The 26931-nt window shown below is 49.0% G+C and overlaps 1 protein-coding gene across 1 annotated transcript in view; it reads right to left on the reverse strand.

Moving 5' to 3' along the window:
* LOC119968059 (high affinity immunoglobulin epsilon receptor subunit beta-like) overlaps window positions 1–26115 on the reverse strand; it is a 71618-nt gene extending 45503 nt beyond the window's left edge. The window contains exons 1-6 of the mRNA XM_038801158.1: window positions 26094–26115; window positions 25004–25058; window positions 24867–24896; window positions 24218–24353; window positions 19732–19761; window positions 9477–9518 (exon numbers count right to left, since the gene is read on the reverse strand). Coding sequence (XP_038657086.1) covers window positions 9477–9518; window positions 19732–19761; window positions 24218–24353; window positions 24867–24896; window positions 25004–25058; window positions 26094–26115 — 315 coding nt within the window. The remainder of the gene's footprint in view (window positions 1–9476; window positions 9519–19731; window positions 19762–24217; window positions 24354–24866; window positions 24897–25003; window positions 25059–26093) is intronic.
* Window positions 26116–26931: the final 816 nt, after the last annotated feature.

Consider the following 26931-nt stretch of genomic DNA (forward strand, 5'->3'; position numbering starts at 1 on the left):
CATCGTTCCACAGCCACACACACAGCATCGTTCCACAGCCACACACACAGCATCGTTCCACAGCCACACACAGCATCGTTCCACAGACACACACAGCATCGTTCCACAGACACACACAGCATCGTTCCACAGACACACACACAGCATCGTTCAACAGCCCCACACAGCATCGTTCCACAGCCCCACACAGCATCGTTCCACAGCCACACACACAGCATCGTTCCACAGCCACACACACAGCATCGTCCCACAGGGACACACAGCATCGTTCCACAGCCACACACACAGCATCGTTCCACAGCCACACACAGAGCATCGTTCCACAGCCACACACACAGCATCGTTCCACAGACACACACACAGCATCGTTCCACAGCCACACACACAGCATCGTTCCACAGCTACACACAGCATCGTTCCACAGCCACACACACAGCATCGTTCCACAGCCACACACAGCATCGTCCCACAGGGACACACAGCATCGTTCCACAGCCACACACAGCATCGTTCTCCACCCACACACACAGCATCGTTCCACAGCCACACACACAGCATCGTTCCCCAGACACACACACAGCATCGTTCCACAGCCACACACACAGCATCGTTCCACAGACACACACACAGCATCCTTCCCCAGCCACACACACAGCATCGTTCCACAGCCACACACAGCATCGTTCCACAGCCACACACAGCATCGTTCCACAGCCACACACAGCATCGTTCCCCAGCCACACACAGCATCCTTCCCCAGCCACACACACAGCATCGTTCCACAGCCACACACAGCATCGTTCCACAGCCACACACACAGCATCGTTCCACAGCCACACACACAGCATCGTTCCCCAGACACGCACACAGCATCGTTCCACAGCCAGACACACAGCATCGTTCCACAGCCACGCACACAGCATCGTTCCACAGACACACACAGCATCGTTCCACAGCCACACACACAGCATCGTTCCCCAGCCACACACACAGCATCGTTCCACAGCCACACACACAGCATCGTTCCACAGCCACACACACAGCATCGTTCCCCAGCCACACACACAGCATCGTTCCACAGCCACGCACACAGCATCGTTCCACAGACACACACAGCATCGTTCCACAGCCACACACACAGCATCGTTCCACAGCCACACACACAGCATCGTTCCACAGCCACACACACAGCATCGTTCCACAGCCACGCACACAGCATCGTTCCACAGACACACACAGCATCGTTCCACAGCCACACACACAGCATCGTTCCACAGCCACACACACAGCATCGTTCCACAGCCACACACACAGCATCGTTCCCCAGACACGCACACAGCATCGTTCCACAGCCACACACACAGCATCGTTCCACAGCCACGCACACAGCATCGTTCCACAGCCACACACAGCATCGTTCCCCAGCCACACACACAGCATCGTTCCACAGCCACACACAGCATCGTTCCACAGCCACACACACAGCATCGTTCCACAGCCACACACAGCATCATCCCACAGCCACACACACAGCATCGTTCCACAGCCACACACACAGCATCGTCCCACAGGGACACACAGCATCGTTTCTCAGCCACACACAGCATCGTTCCACAGCCACACACACAGCATCGTTCCACAGCCACACACAGCATCGTCCCACAGGGACACACAGCATCGTTCCACAGCCACACACAGCATCGTTCCCCAGCCACACACACAGCATCGTTCCACAGCCACACAAACAGCATCGTTCCCCAGACACACACACAGCATCGTTCCACAGCCACACACAGCATCATTCCACAGCCACACACAGCATCGTTCCACAGCCACACACACAGCATCGTTCCACAGCCACACACACAGCATCGTTCCACAGCCACACACAGCATCGTTCCACAGCCACACACACAGCATCGTTCCACAGCCACACACAGCATCGTTCCACAGCCACACACAGCATCGTCCCACAGCCACACACACAGCATCGTTCCCCAGCCACACACACAGCATCGTCCCACAGACACACACACAGCATCGTTCCACAGCCACACACACAGCATCGTTCCACAGCCACACACAGCATCGTTCCCCAGCCACACACAGCATCGTCCCACAGCCACACACAGCATCGTTCCACAGCCACACACAGCATCATTCCACAGCCACACACAGCATCGTTCCCCAGCCACACACACAGCATCGTTCCACAGCCACACACACAGCATCGTTCCACAGCCACACACAGCATCGTTCCCCAGCCACACACACAGCATTGTTCCACAGCCACACACACAGCATCGTTCCACAGCCACACACAGCATCGTTCCACAGCCACACACAGCATCGTTCCACAGCCACACACACAGCATCGTTCCCCAGCCACACACACAGCATCGTCCCACAGCCACACACACAGCATCGTTCCACAGCCACACACACAGCATCGTCCCACAGCCACACACAGCATCGTTCCCCAGCCACACACACAGCATCGTCCCACAGCCACACACACAGCATCGTTCCCCAGCCACACACACAGCATCGTCCCACAGCCACACACACAGCATCGTCCCACAGCCACACACACAGCATCGTTCCACAGCCACACACACAGCATCGTCCCACAGCCACACACACAGCATCGTTCCACAGCCACACACAGCATCGTTCCACAGACACACACAGCATCGTTCCACAGACACACACAGCATCGTTCCACAGCCACACACAGCATCGTTCCACAGCCACACACACAGCATCGTTCCACAGCCACACACACAGCATCGTTCCACAGACACACACAGCATCGTTCCACAGCCACACACAGCATCGTTCCACAGCCACACACACAGCATCGTTCCACAGCCACACACACAGCATCGTTCCACAGCCACACACAGCATCGTTCCACAGCCACACACAGCATCGTTCCACAGCCACACACACAGCATCGTTCCACAGCCACACACACAGCATCGTTCCACAGCCACACACACAGCATCGTTCCACAGCCACACACAGCATCGTTCCACAGCCACACACACAGCATCGTTCCACAGCCACACACACAGCATCGTTCCACAGCCACACACACAGCATCGTTCCACAGACACACACAGAGCATCGTTCCAGAGCCACACACACAGCATCGTTCCCCAAACACACACTCTGACACTCTGACAGTGCAACACTCCCTCAGTACTGACCCTCTGACAGTGCAGCACTCCCTCAGTACTGACCCTCTGACAGTGCAGCACTCCCTCAGTACTGACCCTCTGACAGTGCGGCACTCCCTCAGTACTGATCCTCTGACAGTGCGGCACTCCCTCAGTACTGACCCTCTGACAGTGCAGCACTCCCTCAGTACTGACCCTCTGACAGTGCAGCACTCCCTCAGTACTGACCCTCTGACAGTGCAGCACCCTCAGTACTGACCCTCTGACAGTGCGGCACTCCCTCAATACTGACCCTCTGACAGTGCGGCACTCCCTCAGTACTGACCCTCTGACAGTGCGGCACTCCCTCAGGACTGACCCTCTGACAGTGCAGCACTCCCTCAGTACTGACCCGCTGACAGTGCGGCACTCCCTCAGTACTGACTCTCTGACAGTGCAGCACTCCCTCAGTACTGACCCTCTGACACTGTAGCACTCTCTCAGTACTGACCCTTTGACAGTGCGGCACTCCCTTAGTACTGACCCTCTGACAGTGCGGCACTCCCTCAGTACTGACCCTCTGACAGTGCAGCACTCCCTCAGTACTGACCCTCTGACAGTGCAGCACTCCCTCAGTACTGACCCTCTGACAGTGCGGCACTCCCTCAGTACTGACCCTCTGACAGTGCAACACTCCCTCAGTACTGACCCTCTGACAGTGCAGCACTCCCTCAGTACTGACCCTCTGACAGTGCGGCACTCCCTCAGTACTGACCCTCTGACAGTGCAACACTCCCTCAGTACTGACCCTCTGACAGTGCGGCACACCCTCAGTACTGACCCTCTGACAGTGCGGCACTCCCTCAGTACTGACTCTCTGACAGTGCAGCACTCCCTCAGTACTGACCCTCTGACAGTGCGGCACTCCCTCAGTACTGACCCTCTGACAGTGCAGCACTCCCTCAGTACTGACCCTCTGACAGTGCAGCACTCCCTCAGTACTGACCCTCTGACAGTGCAGCACTCCCTCAGTACTGACCCTCTGACAGTGCGGCACTCCCTCAGTACTGACCCGCTGACAGTGCGGCACTCCCTCAGTACTGACTCTCTGACAGTGCAGCCTTCCCTCAGTACTGACCCTCTGACAGTGCAGCACTCCCTCAGTACTGACCCTCTGACAGTGCGGCACTCCCTCGGTACTGACCCTCTGACAGTGCAGCACTCCCTCAGTACTGACCCTCTGACAATGCAGCACTCCCTCAGTACTGACCCTCTGACAGTGCGGCATTCCCTCAGTCCTGACCCTCTGACAGTGCAGCACTCACTCAGTACTGACCCTCTGACAGTGCAGCACTCCCTCAGTACTGACCCTCTGACAGTGCAGCACTCCCTCAGTACTGACCCTCTGACAGTGCAGCACTCCCTCAGTACTGACCCGCTGACAGTGCGGCACTCCCTCAGTACTGACTCTCTGACAGTGCTGCTCTCCTTCAGTACTGACCCTCTGACAGTGCAGCACTCCCTCAGTACTGACCCTCTGACACTGTAGCACTCTCTCAGTACTGACCCTTTGACAGTGCGGCACTCCCTTAGTACTGACTCTCTGACAATGCAGCACTCCCTCAGTACTGACCCTCTTATAGTGCAGCACTCCCTCAGTACTGACCCTCTGACAGTGCAGCACTCCCTCAGTACTGACCCTCCGACAGTGCGGCGCTCCCTCAGTACTGACCATCTGACAATGCAGCACTCTCTCAGTACTGACCCTCTGCCCGTGCGGCACTCCCTCAGTACTGACCCTCTGACAGTGCGGAGCTCCCTCAGTACTGATCCTCTGACAGTGCGGCACTCCCTCAGTACTGACCCTCTGACAGTTAGCACTCCCTCAGTACTGACCCTCTGACAGTGCAGAACTCCCTCAGTACTGACCCTCTGACAGTGCAGCACTCCCTCAGTGCTGACCCTCTGACAGTGCAGCACTCCCTCAGTACTGACCCTCTGACAGTGCGGCACTCCCTCAGTACTGACCCTCTGACAGTGCAGCACTCCCTCAGTACTGACCCTCTGACAGTGCGGCACTCCCTCAATACTGACCCTCTGACAGTGCGGCACTCCCTCAGTACTGACCCTCTGACAGTGCGGCACTCCCTCAGGACTGACCCTCTGACAGTGCAGCACTCCCTCAGTACTGACCCGCTGACAGTGCGGCACTCCCTCAGTACTGACTCTCTGACAGTGCAGCACTCCCTCAGTACTGACCCTCTGACACTGTAGCACTCTCTCAGTACTGACCCTTTGACAGTGCGGCACTCCCTTAGTACTGACCCTCTGACAGTGCGGCACTCCCTCAGTACTGACCCTCTGACAGTGCAGCACTCCCTCAGTACTGACCCTCTGACAGTGCAGCACTCCCTCAGTACTGACCCTCTGACAGTGCGGCACTCCCTCAGTACTGACCCTCTGACAGTGCAACACTCCCTCAGTACTGACCCTCTGACAGTGCAGCACTCCCTCAGTACTGACCCTCTGACAGTGCGGCACTCCCTCAGTACTGACCCTCTGACAGTGCAACACTCCCTCAGTACTGACCCTCTGACAGTGCGGCACTCCCTCAGTACTGACCCTCTGACAGTGCGGCACTCCCTCAGTACTGACTCTCTGACAGTGCAGCACTCCCTCAGTACTGACCCTCTGACAGTGCGGCACTCCCTCAGTACTGACCCTCTGACAGTGCAGCACTCCCTCAGTACTGACCCTCTGACAGTGCAGCACTCCCTCAGTACTGACCCTCTGACAGTGCAGCACTCCCTCAGTACTGACCCTCTGACAGTGCGGCACTCCCTCAGTACTGACCCGCTGACAGTGCGGCACTCCCTCAGTACTGACTCTCTGACAGTGCAGCCTTCCCTCAGTACTGACCCTCTGACAGTGCAGCACTCCCTCAGTACTGACCCTCTGACAGTGCGGCACTCCCTCGGTACTGACCCTCTGACAGTGCAGCACTCCCTCAGTACTGACCCTCTGACAATGCAGCACTCCCTCAGTACTGACCCTCTGACAGTGCGGCATTCCCTCAGTCCTGACCCTCTGACAGTGCAGCACTCACTCAGTACTGACCCTCTGACAGTGCAGCACTCCCTCAGTACTGACCCTCTGACAGTGCAGCACTCCCTCAGTACTGACCCTCTGACAGTGCAGCACTCCCTCAGTACTGACCCGCTGACAGTGCGGCACTCCCTCAGTACTGACTCTCTGACAGTGCTGCTCTCCTTCAGTACTGACCCTCTGACAGTGCAGCACTCCCTCAGTACTGACCCTCTGACACTGTAGCACTCTCTCAGTACTGACCCTTTGACAGTGCGGCACTCCCTTAGTACTGACTCTCTGACAATGCAGCACTCCCTCAGTACTGACCCTCTTATAGTGCAGCACTCCCTCAGTACTGACCCTCTGACAGTGCAGCACTCCCTCAGTACTGACCCTCCGACAGTGCGGCGCTCCCTCAGTACTGACCATCTGACAATGCAGCACTCTCTCAGTACTGACCCTCTGCCCGTGCGGCACTCCCTCAGTACTGACCCTCTGACAGTGCGGAGCTCCCTCAGTACTGATCCTCTGACAGTGCGGCACTCCCTCAGTACTGACCCTCTGACAGTTAGCACTCCCTCAGTACTGACCCTCTGACAGTGCAGAACTCCCTCAGTACTGACCCTCTGACAGTGCAGCACTCCCTCAGTGCTGACCCTCTGACAGTGCAGCACTCCCTCAGTACTGACCCTCTGACAGTGCGGCACTCCCTCAGTACTGACCCTCTGACAGTGCAGCACTCCCTCAGTACTGACCCTCTGACAGTGCGGCACTCCCTCAGTACTGACCCTCTGACAGTGCGGCACTCCCTCAGTACTGACCCTCTGACAGTGCAGCACTCCCTCAACACTGACCCTCTGACAGTGCAGCACTCCCTCAGAACTGACCCTCTGACAGTGCGGCACTCCCTCAGTACTGACCCTCTGACAGTGCGGCACTCCCTCAGTACTGACTCTCTGACAGTGCAGCACTCCCTCAGTACTGACCCTCTGACAGTGCGGCACTCCCTCAGTACTGACCCTCTGACAGTGCAGCACTCCCTCAGTACTGACCCTCTGACAGTGCAGCACTCCCTCAGTACTGACCCTCTGACAGTGCAGCACTCCCTCAGTACTGACCCTCTGACAGTGCGGCACTCCCTCAGTACTGACCCGCTGACAGTGCGGCACTCCCTCAGTACTGACTCTCTGACAGTGCAGCCTTCCCTCAGTACTGACCCTCTGACAGTGCAGCACTCCCTCAGTACTGACCCTCTGACAGTGCGGCACTCCCTCGGTACTGACCCTCTGACAGTGCAGCACTCCCTCAGTACTGACCCTCTGACAATGCAGCACTCCCTCAGTACTGACCCTCTGACAGTGCGGCACTCACTCAGTACTGACCCTCTGACAGTGCAGCACTCCCTCAGTACTGACCCTCTGACAGTGCAGCACTCCCTCAGTACTGACCCTCTGACAGTGCAGCACTCCCTCAGTACTGACCCGCTGACAGTGCGGCACTCCCTCAGTACTGACTCTCTGACAGTGCTGCTCTCCTTCAGTACTGACCCTCTGACAGTGCAGCACTCCCTCAGTACTGACCCTCTGACACTGTAGCACTCTCTCAGTACTGACCCTTTGACAGTGCGGCACTCCCTTAGTACTGACTCTCTGACAATGCAGCACTCCCTCAGTACTGACCCTCTTATAGTGCAGCACTCCCTCAGTACTGACCCTCTGACAGTGCAGCACTCCCTCAGTACTGACCCTCCGACAGTGCGGCGCTCCCTCAGTACTGACCATCTGACAGTGCAGCACTCTCTCAGTACTGACACTCTGCCCGTGCGGCACTCCCTCAGTACTGACCCTCTGACAGTGCGGAGCTCCCTCAGTACTGATCCTCTGACAGTGCGGCACTCCCTCAGTACTGACCCTCTGACAGTTAGCACTCCCTCAGTACTGACCCTCTGACAGTGCAGAACTCCCTCAGTACTGACCCTCTGACAGTGCAGCACTCCCTCAGTGCTGACCCTCTGACAGTGCAGCACTCCCTCAGGACTGACCCTCTGACAGTGCGGCACTCCCTCAGTACTGACCATCTGACAGTGCAGCACTCCCTCAACACTGACCCTATGACAGTGCAGCACTCCCTCAGTACAGACCCTCTGACAGTGCGGCACTCCCTCAGTACTGACCCTCTGACAGTGCAGCACTCCCTCAGTGCTGACCCTCTGACAGTGCAGCACCCCCTAAGTGCTGACCCTCTGACAGTGCGGCACTCCCTCAGTACTGACCATCTGACAGTGCAGCACTCCCTCAACACTGACCCTATGACAGTGCAGCACTCCCTCAGTACTGATCCTCTGACAGTGCAGCACTCCCTCAGTACTGACCCTCTGACAGTGCAGCACTCCCTCAGTACTGACCCTCTGACAGTGCGGCACTGCCTCAGTACTGACCCTCTGACAGAGCAGCACTCCCTCAGTACTGACCCTCTGACAGTGCGGCACTCCCTCAGTACTGACCCTCTGACAGAGCAGCACTCCCTCAGTACTGACCCGCTGTCAGTGCGGCACTCCCTCAGTACTGACCCTCTGACAGTGCAGCACCCCCTCAGTACTGACCCTCTGACAGTGCGGCACTCCCTCAGTACTGACCCTCTGACAGTGCAGCACTTCCTCAGTACTGACCCTCTGACAGTGCGGCACTCCCTCAGTACTGACCCTCTGACAGTGCGGCACTCCCTCAGTACTGACCCTCTGACAGTGCGGCACTCCCTCAGTACTGACCCTCTGACAGTGCGGCACTCCCTCAGTACTGACCCTCTGACAGTGCGGCACTCCCTCAGTACTGACCCTCTGACAGTGCAGCACTCCCTCAGTACTGACCCTCTGACAGTGCAGCACTCCCTCAGTACTGACCCTCTGACAGTGCAGCCCCCTTAGTAGTAGTTGCCGAAGTGCCTGTCTTGTCTTAGGAAGCAGATGTCTGTGGATTTTAGTCTCAAACCCGCACACTCCAGACTCAGAGATGAGTGAAAGGCTGGTCACTCAACCATGGCTAACATGACAATCGGACCAATCACCAGCTCAGGACATAGTCAAGGCTTTTCTGGGCTGTGAATCTCCTTCAATGTCCACTGACTGTTGTAAAGGAGGGAAACACGGTATGATCTGAAACAGCTTTGTGATAACAAGCAGTGATGTGAGGGAGAGAGTATTCTGATTAAATAAGCACGGCGCCACCTTACCTGTTGCGCTTGATGATGCGAACGATGGGAATCTGAACCAGACTGGGGGGAAAATTGTCAGAACATAAATAGGTTAGTTGCGTTCACTCCTCATAAAGGCTGGTACTGCCAATCTAATCTGTCACAGTGATGAATAGATTCAAGTCAACATGTAGTTACTGTTAGGCCACCCCCACCCGCGCCCCTCCCACCCACTCACCCCCACACAACCCCCCTCTCTCTCTGTCCCTTCCTGCCAATCTCTGACCCTCATTCCCGTATTACTATTTTCATCTTTTTCCTCACCTTTGCTGTCTCACCGATTTTGACATTTGACCCTTTGCCCCCACTATTTTAGTTTAATACCTCCTCTACTTCTGCGCTTCGCTAGAACACGAGTCCCAGCACGGTTCAGGTGCAGACGCCTGAAAGGTACAGTCCCCATTCTGGTTAAACGGCGGAGCAGACATTTTGGGGCCGAATGGCCGATTCAATGGCCTACTCCGTATCTTCTATGTCCTTATCAGGGGACAACTTTCTCATTCCAGGGGCCCAAAGAACCATGGAAATGTTCCAGCACAGAGGCAGGCCATTCAGCCCATCTTGTCCATGCCAGACCGAGGACACCCACGTGCCCTTTCTAATCCCACCTTCCTGCACCCCACTGTTATGGGCCAGGGTTTAGACAACACCAAAGTGTATCATGGCGTTCACCTGACCCACTACTTTTACTAGATTGTGGTATGGGGAGCACACGGCCCACCCTACAGGTGTGGTACAGCAGCAGAAATGGAAAAGTATTTTTTAAAGCAAAACAATGTTTATTCTATGAACTCAAGTTAACCTTTATGAAACATACAGTGAACATCTTAACAACCATTAATTCAAATACAACCCCCATAGAATACAACACTAAGTAATTCTTTTAAGCTTTCCTTTTAACACCCAGAAGACTTAAAACACCTTTAAACAGAAGCACATCAGGTTAAAGTCACTACTGTTCTTAGTTTTAAATCACCAGGATCGATTTACAGTCTTTAGATTGCAGAGAGAGATTCATACACCTTCTGGCTGTGACTGCAGCTCTCCAGCTCTGGAAAGGGAACTAAAACACACCCTGCAGCAAACAGCCTAAAACGAAAGTAAAAAGCTGACAGACAGCCCAGCTCCACCCCCTCTCTGACATCACTGCAGTAATAAACACCCATTTCTTAAAGGTACTCTCACTACAGATACTTATATACACACCCATTTATAAACACCCATTTCTTAAAGGCACTCTCACATGACACCACCCATAGCCCTGTATATTACAGCACATAAGGAGCTGATCCAGTAACTTATTAAAAGTTTAGAGTCTCTCCCTCCACCACCAACCTGGTTGGTGAATTCCGGACACTCGCTATCCTCTCTGTAAAAAGATTCTTCCTCATGTTCCCTCTACACCCTCTGCCACTTCGAATCATACAATCCCTACAGTACAGAAGGAGGCCATTTGCCCCATGGAGTGCACCAACACTCCGAAAGAGCACTCCCGCTAGGCCCATTCCCCCAGCCTATCCCTGTAATTCTGTAACGCCACTCTATTCTTTGGACTCTAAGGGGCAATTTAACACGGCCAATCCACCCAACCTGCACATCTTTGGACACTAAGGGACAATTCAACACGACCAATCCACCTAACCTGTACATCTTTGGACACTAATGGACAATTTAACACGGCCAATCCACCTAACCTGCACATCTTTGGACACTAAGGGACAATTTAACACGGCTAATCCACCCAACCTGTACATCTTTGGAGACTAAGGGACAATTTAACACGACCAATCCACCTAACCTGTACATCTTTGGACACTAAGGGACAATTTAACACGGCCAATCCACCTAACCTGCACATCTTTGGACACTAAGGGACAATTTAACACGGCCAATCCACCTAACCTGTACATCTTTGGACACTAAGGGACAATTTAACATGGCTAATCCACCCAACCTGTACATCTTTGGACACTAAGGGACAATTTAACACGGCCAATCCACCTAACCTGCACATCTTTGGACACTAAGGGACAATTTAACAGGGCCAATCCACCTAACCTGTACATCTTTGGACACTAAGGGACAATTTAACATGGCCAATCCACCTAACCTGCACATCTTTGGACACTATGGGACAATTTACCACGGCCAATTCACCTAACCTGTACATCTTTGGACAATAAGGGGCAATTTATTATGGCCAATCCACTGAGCCTGCACATCTTTGGACACTAAGGGACAATGTAACACGGCCAATCCACTGAGCCTGCACATCTTAGGACACTAAAGGACAATTTAACACGGCCAATCCACCTAACCTGCACATGTTTGGACTGTGGGAGGAAACCGGAGCACCCGGAGGAAACCCACGCAGACACGGGGAGAACGTGCAGACTCCGCAGACAGTGACCAGAGGCCGGTTCCATGGCACTGTGAGGCAGCAGTGCTAACCACTGTGCCACCATGCCACCCTTTCTATCTTGACTCTATGGCCCCCGCTGGTTCTAGAATTCTTCACCAAGGGAAACAATTTTATCCTGTCCACCCTATCTCTTCCCCTCATAATTTTGTACACCGCAATCAAATCACCCGTCAGCCGTCTTAGTGCCAAGGAAAATAACTCCAACCTATCCAATGTCTCCTCGGAGCGACACTTTTCTAGCCCTGGCAACATTCCTGTAAACCTCCTCTGCATTCTCTCCAGAGCAATAACATCCTTCCTGTAATGCGGTGACCAGGACTGCACACAATACTCCAGTTGTTTCACACAATTCTAACATTATATCTTCACTTTTATATTCTATACCTCTGCCAACGAAGGAGAACATTCCACGTGCCTTATTTACAACCTTGTCTACTTGAACTGCTGCCTTTAGGGACCTGTGTAGATCTCCCACTTCCTCGACCCCCCACCCCTCACCCCCTTAGGATATCCACATTAACTGCGTTAAAAGCAAATGACTGCAGATGCTGGAATCTGAAACAATATGAAGAATCATCCGGGCAAAACCTTCTCTCTCCACAGATGCTCTCAGATCTGCAGCTTTCCGTTTTTGTCCCATTTAAAGCAGACTCCCTATAATTGTTTTGTTCTGGGCCAGGGTTTAGAGAACCCCAAAGTGTATCATGGAGTTCACCTGACCCACAACTTTAAATAGATTGTGGTATGGGGAGCACACGGCCCACTCTACAGGTGTGGTACAACAGAAATGGAAAAGTATTTTTTAAAGCAAAACAATGTATATTCTATGAACTCAAGTTAACCTTTTTAAAACATACAGTGAACATCTTAGCAACCATTAATTCAAATACAACCCCCAAAGAATACAACACTAAGTAATCCTTTAAGCTTTCCTTTTAACATCCAGAAGACTTAACAAACCTTTAAACAGAAGCACATCAGGTTTACATTCACTACTGAAAACATTTATAATTCTGAATTCACCAAATGTTTCAGAGATAGTCTTTTGATGGCAGAGAGAACAGCAGTACACCTGCTCTGTCTGGCTTCAGCTGAAACACACTGCAAAACGGAACCAAACAGACAGAGACATCCCCAAGCTTTTCTCAAAGTGAAACTAAAAAACAGACCCAGAGCTCAGCTCCACCCACACTCTGACATCACTGCAGTAACATGAGCAGCCAAACATTTCTTAAAGCGACAATCTCATGACGGTTTCACCTCCCAAAATGCATGGCCTTACACTTCCCTGTGTTAAAATCGATCTTCCACTTTACAACCCCCGCCCCGCCACTCCACCAACCCATCTCTATATCGGTTTGGAGATTATTGCTGTTCTCTAAACCGTCCATCACTCCGCCAATCTTTGTGCCATCTGCAAGTTTCCCAATCGTGCACTCCATGTACACGTCCAAATCGTTAATATAGAACACAAACAGTCAGGGTCCCAATACCGAGCCCTGTGGAACACCACTTGAAATAACTTCCCATTCACCAAGAACCGTTACCCTTTGTTTCCTGTTACAAAGTCAACTTTTTATCCAGTTTGCAACACTGCCATGTATCCCACGGGCTTTTACTTTTTTTAAACCAATCTGCAATGGGGGATCTTGTCGAACGCCTTGCTAAAATCCAGGTGCACCACATCCACTGCACTACCTTCATCAACCCTCTGGTCACTTCCTCAAATAATTCAATTAAATTTGCGAGGCAAGACCTTCCTTGAACAAATCCATGCTGACCATCCCTGCATAGTCCATGCCTTACTATGTGAGTTAATCCTGTCTCTCAGTATTGATCCTACTATTTGCCCACCACCACCGATGTAAAACTAACTGGCCAATAATTGTCTGCCATTTCCTTCAATTCCTCTTTAAATAATGGGACCACGTTTGCATTTCTCCAGTTTGCCAGTACCTCCCCTGTATCTATTGAGGATTCAAAAATCATCACTTTATTTATATGAAGTTCCTTCTTTTCAACGAAACTCAACGGAATTTGAAGTTAGCTGGGACTCAGAGAACAGAAGTATTTTGGCCTGTCTATTTTCATTTTAAAGAGTTGCTCCAAGGAAGAAATCCATTGATTATAGCAACCTGCTGTTTTGGTACAAAGGGGTTTTTGTTTTATGGGATATTGTTTCTGAATTGGAACAGTTAAGGGGGAATTCATTAGGTGTTATACATAGATTACTGTAGTTGTGTGGGGTCTTTATGTTTTTAATTGATAAAAATTTTTGCTGCGTGTGTTTATACAAATGTTAACTATATTCTTAGAATAAAGCATGTTTTTTTGATTAAAAGCGCCGAGGAACTCTGTTGAATAACACCTGAAAGGCAATCTCTTGTGCTTATCCTAGCTAAATTCAACATAAAGGTTGGAGGTCAGGTGGACTCCATAATACACTTTGAAGTTTCTAAACCTGGCCCATAACAAAATTGGGGGCTCGTCCGGGATAAAAGTCTATCTTTCGTGATTGAGTTGACTTGTGAATTTAAAGACAACGAGGGGGGAGCATATTGTGGTTGCTTTTCAGTTGTTGTATTCAAGTTTAAATAGGAAGTGTGTTGTGAACAATGCCTTTTTAAGAGGCTCAGCCGTTCACGCGCACTACCTTACAAACAGAGACTAAAAGAAAGGCTTTTAGATTTGGCAAAAACATTGCAGTTAACATTACCTGACAAAATACATAAAAAGAGGTAACTGCGGTGGTGGTTGAGCATTTAAAATTGCCTGAGACACAGTCAGAATCATTGGAAATGGCAAGAATTCAATTACAGATTAAGCAGCTTGAACATGAAAAAGAATTAAAGCAGCTTGAATACAAAATGTGAGAAAAAGGGAGGGACGGATCAGGGAAAAGAAAGGGAGAGAGAGGAAAGGGAAGAATAACGAATAACCCCAGCAGAACAAAATGCGAGAGAAAGTGAGGTTCAGATCAGGGGAAGAGAAAAAAAGAGATTTTGAACTTCAGAAACTGGCCATGAAATGTGAAAGTCAGTTAGAAAAGGCAGAGGTAAAGGGAAACATACAGTCTGAGGATAGTGAGAAAGAGCGGCATAGTTGAAGGTTTGGTGGGAATCTATTTAAATATGTCCACGCATTGCCAAGGTTTGAAGAGAAGGATGAAGAAGCCTTTTTCATTTCATTTGAGAAGGTAGCTAAACAAATGAATTGGCCACAGGACATGTGGGTATTACTGATTCAAACAAAGTTTGTAGGTAGAGCTTGTGAAGTGTTTGCATCACTACCGGAGGAGATATCTGTGACGTATGAGGAGGTGAAAAAATCCATCTTCGGTGCATATGAACTCGTGCCTGAAGCCAACAAAGGTTTAGAAATTTAAGGAAGAAACCTGGTCAAACATACATGGAGTTTGAAAGGCTCAAACAGAGTAATTATGATAGGCTGATAGGGGCTTTGGAAATAGACCAAACATATCAAGCTCTTAGAGAAATTATAATTTTGAGGAGTTTAAAAATCCAATTCCTCTTGTGGTGAGAACTCATGTCGAAGAGCAGACGGTTAAAACTGCAAGATTAGCAGCAGAAGTGGCAGATGATTATGAATTAGTTCAGAAATCAAAGTTTGGTATTCAATATCAGTTTCAGTCTGTGAGGATTAGAAACTGGGGAAAGGGGAAATACTCCGGTGGTAAAGGTAAAGGAGATCTGATGGGAGATAATGAGGATAGTGGACCGCAGGTTAAAAAGGAAATTCAGGAGAGTGGAAAAGAAATGAATATTTTCAAATGTTTTCACTGTAATAAACTAGGCCATGTAAAGTCACAGTGTTGATGGTTGAAGAAAAGCACTGGGAAGGCTGATGTGGTAAAACAGGATAAGGCAGTGGGGTTTGTGAAAGTGGTAAAGGAAAGCCCAAGTGAAGCGAAGGAGGTGCAAAAGATTCTACAGCCTGATCAAGCGGTGATTGATAAGAAGGTGCCAGATGTCTTTAAAGAATTTACTTGTGTGGGTAAAGTTAACTCATGTGTACAAGGGGGAGTAGGTAAAGAAGTCAAAATTTTAAGAGATACGGGAGCTAGTCAATCTTTAATGGTAAGATATGGTGAGTTATATAATTTGGGAGGAATATTGTCAGAAAAAGTGGTAATATGTGGAATTCAGGGTGAGAGGAGTAGTGTTCCATTATATAAGGTAAGGTTGGAAAGTCCAGTGAAGAGTGGTGAAGTGGTAGTAGGAGTAATAGATAAACTATCTTGTCCAGAAATACAGTTTATCTTGGGTAATGATATAGCTGGATCGGAGGTGGGAGTGATGCCTACTGTGGTTGATAAGCCAGTGGAAAATCAAACAACTGAATTGTTGAAGGGAGAATATCCTGGGATTTTTCCGGATTATGTAGTAACCCGGTCGCAAAGTCACAAGTTAAGACAAGAGGAGAAATCAAAGAGTGAAGATGAAGTTGAAGTGCAATTATCAGAAACGATTTTTGACCAAGTAGTATTGCCGGTAGGGTATAGAAAGGAGGTGTTGCGAGTAGCACATGAGGTACCAGTGGGAGGTCATTTGGGAATAAGGAAAACTCAAGCTAAAATCCAGAACCATTTTTATTGGCCTGGACTACATAAAGATGTAGTTAAATTTTGTCGATCTTGTCACACATGTCAAGTGATAGGGAAACCTTACGCAGTGATAAAAACAGCGCCCTTAATACCCATTCCAGCATTTGAGGAACCTTTTACAAGGGTCCTGATTGATTGCTTAGGATCGCTTCCTAAAACCAAAAGTGGAAATCAATATCTTTTGACTATAATGGATGTGTCCACTAGGTTTCCAGAGGCCATTCCAGTATGCAATATTACAGTTAAATGAGTATTTTTGAGGACATTACCAGTGCAGTAGATAACGGGGAGCCGATGGATGTGGTATATCTGGATTTCCAGAAAGCTTTTGACAAGGTGCCACACAAAAGGCTGCTGCATAAGATAAAGATGCATGGCATTAAGGGTAAAGTAGTAGCATGGATAGAGGATTGGTTAATTAATAGAAAGCAAAGAGTGGGGATTAATGGGTGTATCTCTGGTTGGCAATCAGTAGCTAGTGGTGTCCCTCAGGGATCCGTGTTGGGCCCACAATTGTTCACAATTTACATTGATGATTTAGAGTTGGGGACCAAAGGCAATGTGTCCAAGTTTGCAGATGACACTAAGATGAGTGGTAAAGCGAAAAGTGCAGAGGATACTGAAAGTCTGCAGAGGGATTTGGATAGGTTAAGTGAATGGGCTAGGGTCTGGCAAATGGAATACAATGTTGACAAATGTGAGGTTAACCATTTTGGTAGGAATAACAGCAAACAGGATTATTATTTAAACAATAAAATATTAAAGCATGCTGCTGTGCAGAGAGACCTGGGTGTGCTAGTGCATGAGTCACAGAAAGTTGGTTTACAGGTACAACAGGCGATTAAAAAGGCAAATGGAATTTTGTCCTTCATTGCTAGAGGGATGGAGTTTAAGACTAGGGAGGTTATGCTGAAATTGTATAAGGTGTTAGTGAGGCCACACCTGGAGTATTGTGTTCAGTTTTGGTCTCCTTTCTTGAGAAAGGACGTACTGGCACTGGAGGGTGTGCAGAGGAGATTCACGAGGTTAATCCCAGAGCTGAAGGGGTTGGATTACGAGGAGAGGTTGAGTAGACTGGGACTGTACTCGTTGGAATTTAGAAGGATGAGGTGGGATCTTATCGAAACATTAAAAATTATGAAGGGAATAGATAGGATAGATGCGGGCAGGTTGTTTCCACTGGCGGGTGAAAGCAGAACTAGGGGGCATAGCCTAAAAATAAGGGGAAGTAGATTTAGGACTGAGTTTAGGAGGTACTTCATCACCTAAAGGGTTGTGAATCTATGGAATTCCTTGCCCAGTGAAGCAGTTGAGGCTCCTTCATTACATGTTTTTAAGGTAAAGATAGATAGTTTTTTGAAGAATAAAGGGATTAAGGGTTATGGTGTTCGGGCCGGAAAGTGGAGCTGAGTCCACAAAAGATCAGCCATGATCTCATTGAATGGCGGAGCAGGCCCGAGGGGCCAGATGGCCTACTCCTGCTCCTAGTTCTTATGTTCTTATTAAGATCATGCAACATCATTAAATCAGATCAGAGATCAAATCCAGAAGGTAGAGCACAGAAACCAAAATCAAACAGGAAATTGGATGATAGAAACTTGGAAGTAAAACAGTGAATAGTACCATCATGTATTAACAATGAGTAATTAGGGAATTTTAATCAGGATTGTACAGGACCGACCAATGGAGCTAGAGGAATAGTATTGGGAATACCCATTGTACCTGATGAGGAGAGTAGAAAGTGCTCAGTTAACAATATTGCAAGACATATTCAGCAGACTAATGGTAGTGTCGAGGTGGGCGCAATCCACCAAGGACAGCAAGAAGAAAGGTGAAAGCAGTGGAGGGTTCTGATGTGGACGGTTACACAGTGTAAATCAGGTTTCTGAATGCTATTTATCACTGATGCAACAGGAAGGGGCATTCTGCGAAGAAATGCAGGCGTGTGAAAGCCCAGGCAAGGGCGGAGTCAGAAAATTTAAATTTGAGGAGGCCTCAAACAGTTGCACACAACGTGGAAAGCTCGGAGCAGACAGAGGAGTGTACTTGCAACATGTTTCACTTTAATGAGGTAGGAGCAGAGACTGATTTTACAAAGAAAAGCAAAATGGAGGTAGACACGGGAGCCTCCACGTCCATAATTAGTGAAGGGATCTCCAAGTCGACAATGCCTTCTGCCATGAGAAGGAAAGTGGGAGAGTTGGAATGGCTACAAAGGCTTGGAATTATGGAGTCCTATTCAGTTGGGCAGCTCCAATCGTTCCTGTCCTTAAAACTGATGACACAAAATCTCATCTGGATTTGCTTGGCCCAGATCTCAGAGTAAAGGTGAGCAGGAGAGGAGAGAGAACCAAAACGAGGGACATGACTATGCCAAAGTGAGGCAGTTCAAACCCGATTATCAGGTTTACATTCGGAATTTTGGAAGTAGCCAGAGATTGTTACCAGGAATAATTCTGAAACAAAGTGGGACTGTGACTGTAACACACAAGAGTTGTTCGCAGGCACCAAGACCATATTAGTTTGCGTTATGACTTACGTTACAGATAACAGGGCAGAAAGTATTGCTGCATTGAGCGTTCACTGGGAAGTGGTTCCTATGTTTCCAGTTTTGCCAGACTTCGAAACAAACTGGGAACTGGAACAAAATGAGGAAACCAGACATGATGCACTGGCTGCATCAACATCTGAATCAAGAAACCTCTGGTGAGATCTATAATCTTTAGTGTCACAAGTCACTGCAATGAAGTTACTGTGAAAATCCCCTCATCGCCACACTCCGGCGCCTGTTTGGGTCACAGAGGGAGAATTCAGAATGTCCGATTCACCTAACAGCACGTCTTTCGGGACTTGTGGGAGGAACCCGGAGCACCCGGAGGAAACGCACGCAGACACGGGGAGAACGTGCAGACTCCGCACAGACAGTGACCCGGCGGGGCATCGAACCTGGGGCTCTTGACAGCCCTGGAAAAGAGTCATGCGGACGCAAAGCATTAACCCTCTTTCTTCAGAACTGTCAAGAGTCGTACGGAATGAAAACGTCTTTGTTTCCCTCTCCACAGATGCTGCCAGACCCGAGCTCTTCCAGCATTGTCTGGTTGTATTACAAAATAACCACACCAGTTCCAGAACAGCTGGAGTTACGAGAGAGAGTTTGATTCGATTTAGTGAAGCTGTTTTCACCTCACCTTCGGTGCAGCACTGATCCTTGCATCCGCCTGGAAAGCAAGCAGAATAACATTTGAGCATGAGAGATGTTACTGTACAATCGATATGAGCAGTGATTCAAACACAATTCAGATTCTCAATCTACCTCTTCACCTACGATTGACCATTACTAGATTCACCAGTTAAAAGTTCATTACTGCGGATGCTGGAATCTGAAGCGAAAACAGAAAATACTGGACAATCTCAGCAGAACATAACATAGAACATAAACAGTACAGCACAGTACAGGCCCTTCGGCCCACAATGTTGTGCCGACCATTTATCCTAATCTAAGGTCAACCTAACCTACACCCCTTCAATTTACTGCTGACCGTGTGCCTGTCCATGAGTCGCTTAAATGTCCCCAATGACTCTGACTCCACCACCTCTGCTGGCAGTGCATTCCACACACCCACCACTCTCTGTGTAAAGAACCTACCTCCGACATCTCCCCTATACCTTCCTCCAATCACCTTAAAATGATGCCCCCGTGTCAGCCATTTCCACCCTGGGGAAAAGTCTCTGGCTATCCACTCTATCCATGCCTCTCATCACCTTGTGCACCTCTATCAAGTCACCTCTCTGCCTTCTTCGCTCCAGTGAGAAAAGCCCTAGCTCTCTCATTCCCTCAACCTTTCTTCATAAGACATGCCCTCCAGTCCAGGCAGCATCCTGGTAAATCTCCTCTGTACCCTCTCCAAAGCATCCACATCCTTCCTATAACGAGGCGACCAGAACTGGACACAATATTCCAAGTGTGGTCTAACGAGGGTTTTATAAAGCTGCAGCAAAACCTCGCGGCTCTTAACCTCAATCCCCCTGTTAATGAAAGCCAACACACCATACGCCTTCTTAACAACCCTATCAACCTGGATGGAAACGTTGAGGGATCTATGTACGTCGAACCCAAGATCCCTCTGTTCCTCCACACTTCCAAGAATCCTGCCAAGTGTGGCAGCATCTGTGGAGAGAGAAGGGAGCTCATTTGAGTGTGGATAACTCTTTGTAATAGTGCCAGATTTTGGGAGTCGGGGCATAGAGTAGTGGGGTTCGATTAGGGGCCAGAGATAGGTGGAGATTGACAGAGACGTCATGGACAGAAAGACAAAATGAAAGTGAATGGGGTGATTAAGGCCAAGAAGGGAGCTGATAGAGACACATGAAGATATTAGAATGTGTGAATGACAGAACAAAGGTAAACTATGTCAAAGGACAACTAGGAACAGATGGCCCAAGTGGGGGGAGAGGAAAGGCTTGCCATTTTAACTCACCGTTCTGCTCAGCATATGTGAAGCCCAGCACAAAATGGAGGAACAGCACCTCATCATTCGATTAGGTACGTTACAGCTTTCCGGACTTAATATCGAGTTCAACAAGCTCAGACAGTGAACTCTCTCCTCCACCGTCATCCCACTCATATTTCTATCAATTCATTTTCATTTCTTCCATCGATCTGTTTTTCCCTCACAATTTCCCTCTACCCCCAATCCATCCCACTTGGGCCACCTGTCCCCAATTGCTCTTTGACACAGTTTACCTTTGTTCTGCCATTCACACATTCTAATCACTGTGTGCCACTATTAGTTCCTTCCGAGCCTTAAATCACCCCATTTACATCCCCTTTTGTCTTCTGTCCTCTTTCTCAATCTCCCTCAGTACTGACCCTCTGACAGTGCAGCAGTCCCTCAGTACTGACCCTCTGACAGTGCGGTGCTCCCTCAGTACTGACCCTCTGACAGTACGGCACTCCCTCAGTACTGACCCTCTGACAGTGCGGTGCTCCCTCAGTACTGACCTTTGACAGTGCGGCACTCCCTCAGTACTGACCCTCTGACAGTGCAGCACTCCCTCCGTACTGACCCTCTGACAGTGCGGCACTCCCTCAGTACTGACCCTCTGACAGTGCGGCACTCCCTCAGTACTGACCCTCTGACAGAGCAGCACTCCCTCAGTACTGACCCTCTGACAGTGCGGCATTCCCTCAGTACTGACCCTCTGACAGTGCAGCACTCCCTCAGTACTGACTCTCTGACAGTGCAGCACTCCCTCAGTACTGACTCTCTGACAGTGCAGCACTCCCTCAGTACTGACCCTCTGACAGTGCAGCACTCTCTCAGTACTGACCCTCTGACAGTGCAGCACTCCCTCAGTACTGACCCTCTGACAGTGCGGCACTCCCTCAGTACTGACCCTCTGACAGTGCGGCACTCCCTCAGTACTGACCCTCTGACAGTGCGGCACTCCCTCAGTACTGACCCTCTGACAGTGCGGCTCTCCCCCAGTACTGATCCTCTGACAGTGCGGCACTCCCTCAGTACTGACCCTCTGACAGTGCGGCACTCCCTCAGTACTGACCCTCTGACAGTGCGGCACTCCCTCAGTACTGACCCTCTGACAGTGCGGCACTCCCTCAGTACTGACCCTCTGACAGTGCGGCACTCCCTCAGTACTGACCCTCTGACAGTGCAGCACTCCCTCAGTACTGACCAGGTGGGTGAAAAGTGGGCAGAAGTTCATCAAGTAGTATTGCCAGTAGGGTATAGAAAGGAGGTGTTGTGAGTTGCACATGAGGTACTAGTGGGAGGTCATTTGGGAATAAGGAAAACTCAAGCTAAAATCCAGAACTACTTTTATTGGCCTGGACTACATAAAGATGTAGTTAAATTTTGTCGATCTTGTCACACATGTCAAGTGATAGGGAAACCTCACGCAGTGATAAAACCAGCGCCCTTAATACCCATTCCAGCATTTGAGGAACCTTTTACAAGGGTCCGGATCGATTGCTTAGGATCGCTTCCTAAAACAAAAAGTGGGAATCAATATCTTTTGACTATAATGGATGTGTCCACTAGGTTTCCAGAGGCCATTCCAGTATGCAATATTACAGCTAAAATGATTGTGCAGGAGTTACTTAAAAGTTCTTCCTGATATGCACTACCCACAGAAATACAATCGGATCAAGGATCAAATTTTACCTTGAGGTTATTCAAGATTATAGATTTCTTAGGAGTAAAACAATTTAAATCAACTGCGTACCATGCAGAATCGCTAGGTGAGTTAGAACGGTGACATCAGACATTAAAGACAATGTTGAGGGTTTATTGTCAAGATTATCCAGAGGATTGGGATAAAGGAATTCCATTCGTATTGTTTGCAATTAGGGATGCACCTAATGAGTCAACCAAATTTAGTCCTTTTGAACTAATATTTGGTCACGAGGTAAGAGGACCACTTAAATTGATTAAGGGGAAATTGGTGAGTGAGCAGTCGAAACTTACATTATTGGATTACGTGTCAAATTTTAGTGAAAGATTAGGTAGAGTAGGTGAATTGGCTGGACAACATTTAAAAGTTGCACAGCATGTGATGAAACAGATAATGGACAAGAAAGCAAAAGTTCGGAGTTTTGTCAGTGAAGTTACAGTTTTATTATTGTTACCAGTGGTAGGTGAACCTTTAAAAGCAAGGTTTTGTGGATCTTATAAGATTGAAAAGAAATTGAGTGAGGTGAATTATTTGGTAAGAACGCCAGATGGAAGGAAAACTCACCGAGTGTGTCACGTGAATATGCCTAAAAGGTACTTTGAAAGGGAAGGAGAGAAAAAGGAGGTTTTAGTGATTCTACCTCAAGGAGATCTAATGGGAGATAATATGGTATATTAAAACAGACTTTATTACTAACACAGTATTAAAATCTTTAACATCACACAAGAAAATAGCTTACAGTTTCCCCTTAAACCATACAACTCAATACAGTGAATATAATACACTTAATTGCTATTTTATTCCGACTTAATACATCAATATAACAACCATCTCAGCTCTCAATCCACCTTAAGTCCCATTGACACAGAGGAATATTTGCAATACAGAGATATTCTTTGAGAAGGAGATCTCTCGTTGCTACTTCACAGAAAATTTCAGGCTCAGGTCAGAGGTGAAGAAAACAAAGGACACAAAATGATTGGGTGAGGGAAACGAGGAATTATAGGGGAGAGCTGAAATACATGGAACACAGTTGTTGACCGTAAATATCCTAGAAATGCAAAATTTAGAGGGCGTCCATAATTAGTGAAGGGATCTACCAAGTCGACAATGCCTTCTGCCATGAGAAGTAAAGTGGGAGAGTTGGAATGGCTACAAAGGCTTGGAATTATGGAGTCCTATTCAGTTGGGCAGCTCCAATCGTTCCTGTCCTTAAAACTGATTACACAAAATCTCATCTGGATTTGCTTGGCCCAGATCTCAGAGCAAAGGTGAGCAGGAGAGGAGAGAGAACCAAAATGAGGGACATGACTATGCCAAAGTGAGGCAGTTCAAACCGGATCATCAGGTTTACATTCGGAATTTTGGAAGTAGCCAGAGGTTGTTACCAGGAATAATTCTGAAACAAAGTGGGACTGTGACTGTAACACACAAGAGTTGTTCGCAGGCACCAAGACCATATTAGTTTGCGTTATGACTTACGTTACAGATAACAGGGCAGAAAGTATTGCTGCGTTGAGCGTTCACTGGGAAGCGGTTCCTATGTTTCCAGTTTTGCCAGACTTCGAAACAAACTGGGAACTGGAACAAAATGATGAAACCAGACATGATGCACTGGCTGCATCAACATATGAACCAAGAAACCTCTGGTGAGATCTATAATCTTTATTGTCACAAGTCACTGCAATGAAGTTACTGTGAAAATCCCCTCATCGCCGCACTCCGGCGCCTGTTTGGGTCACAGAGGGAGAATTCAGAATGTCCAATTCACCTAACAGCACGTCTTTCGGGACTTGTGGGAGGAAACCAGAGCACCCGGAGGAAACCCAGGCAGATACGGGGAGAACGTGCAGACTCCGCACAGACAATGACCCAGCGGGGCATCGAACCTGGGGCTCTTGACAGCTCTGGAAAAGAGTCATACGGACGCAAAGCATTAACCCTCTCTCTTCAGAACTGTCAAGAGTCGTACGGAATGAAAACGTCTTTGTTTCCCTCTCCACAGATGCTGCCAGACCCGAGCTCTTCCAGCATTGTCTGGTTGTATTACAAAATAACCACACCAGTTCCAGAACAGCTGGAGTTACGAGAGAGAGTTTGATTCGATTTAGTGAAGCTGTTTTCACCTCACCTTCGGTGCAGCACTGATCCTTGCATCCGCCTGGAAAGCAAGCAGAATAACATTTGAGCATGAGAGATGTTACTGTACAATCGATATGAGCAGTGATTCAGATACAATTCAGATTCTCAATCTACCTCTTCACCTACGATTGACCATTACTAGATTCACCAGTTAAAAGTTCATTACTGCGGATGCTGGAATCTGAAGCGAAAACAGAAAATACTGGACAATCTCAGCAGAACATAACATAGAACATAAACAGTACAGCACAGTACAGGCCCAATGTTGTGCCGACCATTTATCCTAATCTAAGGTCAACCTAACCTACACCCCTTCAATTTACTGCTGACCATGTGCCTGTCCATGAGTCGCTTAAATGTCCCCAATGACTCTGACTCCACCACCTCTGCTGGCAGTGATTACACACACCCACCACTCTCTGTGTAAAGAACCTACCTCTGACATCTCCCCTATACCTTCCTCCAATCACCTTAAAATGATGCCCCCTCGTGACAGCCATTTCCACCCTGGGGAAAAGTCTCTGGCTATCCACTCTATCCATCCTCTCATCACCTTGTACACCTCTATCAAGTCACCTCTCTGCCTTCTTCGCTCCAGTGAGAAAAGCCCTAGCTCTCTCATTCCATCAACCTTTCTTCATAAGACATGCCCTCCAGTCCAGGCAGCATCCTGGTAAATCTCCTCTGTACCCTCTCCAAAGCATCCACATCCTTCCTATAATGAGGCGACCAGAACTGGACACAATATTCCAATTGTGGTCTAACCAGGGTTTTATAAAGACAAGACAAAATGAAAGTGAATGGGGTGATTAAGGCCAAGAAGGGAGCTGATAGAGACACATGAAGATATTAGAATGTGTGAATGACAGAACAAAGATAAACTATGTCAAAGGACAACTAGGAACAGATGGCCCAAGTGGGGGGAGAGGAAAGGCTTGCCATTTTAACTCACCATTCTGCTCAGCATATGTGAAGCCCAGCACAGAATGGAGGAACAGCACCTCATCATTCGATTAGGTATGTTACAGCTTTCCGGACTTGATATCGAGTTCAACAAGCTCAGACAGTGAACTCTCTCCTCCACAGTCATCCCACTCATATTTCTATCAATTCATTTTCATTTCTTCCATCGATCTGTTTTTCCCTCACAATTTCCCTCCACCCCCACTCCATCCCACTTGGGCCACCTGTCCCCAATTGCTCTTTGACAGTTTACCTTTGTTCTGCCGTTTACACATTCTAATCTCTTTGTGTGCCACTATCAGTTCGTCCGAGCCTTAAATCACCCATTTACATCCCCTTTTGTCTTCTGTCCTCTTTCTCAATCTCCCTCAGTACTGACACTCTGACAGTGCAGCACTCCCTCAGTACTGACCCTCTGACAGTGCAGCACTCCCTCAGTACTGACTCTGACAGTGCGGCACTCCCTCAGTACTGACCCTCTGACAGTGCAGCACTCCCTCAGTACTGACCCTCTGACAGTGTGGTACTCCCTCAGTACTGACCCTCTGACAGTGCGGCACTCCCTCAGTACTGACCCTCTGACAGTGCAGCACACCCTCAGTACTGACCCTCTGACAGTGCAGCACTCCCTCAGTACTGACCCTCTGACAGTGCAGCACTCCCTCAGTACTGACACTCTGACAGTGCAGCACACCCTCAGTACTGACCCTCTGACAGTGCAGCACTCCCTTAGTACTGACCCTCTGATAGTGCAGCACTCCCTCAGTACTGACCCTCTGACAGTGCAGCACTCCCTCAGTACTGACCCTCTGACAGTGCAGCACTCCCTCAGTACTGACCCTCTGACAGTGCAGCACTCCCTCAGTACTGACCCACTGACAGTGCAGCACTCCCTGAGTACTGACCCTCTGACAGTGCAGCACTCCCTCAGTACTGACCCTCTGACAGTGCGGCACTCCCTCAGTACTGACCCTCTGACAGTGCAGCACTCCCTCAGTACTGACCTTCTGACAGTGCGGCACTCCCTCAGTACTGACCCTCTGACAGTGCAGCACTCCCTGAGTACTGACCCTCTGACAGTGCAGCACTCC

Source organism: Scyliorhinus canicula, chromosome 6 (genome assembly GCF_902713615.1).
Source record: "Scyliorhinus canicula chromosome 6, sScyCan1.1, whole genome shotgun sequence".
NCBI classification, from domain to species: domain Eukaryota; kingdom Metazoa; phylum Chordata; class Chondrichthyes; order Carcharhiniformes; family Scyliorhinidae; genus Scyliorhinus; species Scyliorhinus canicula.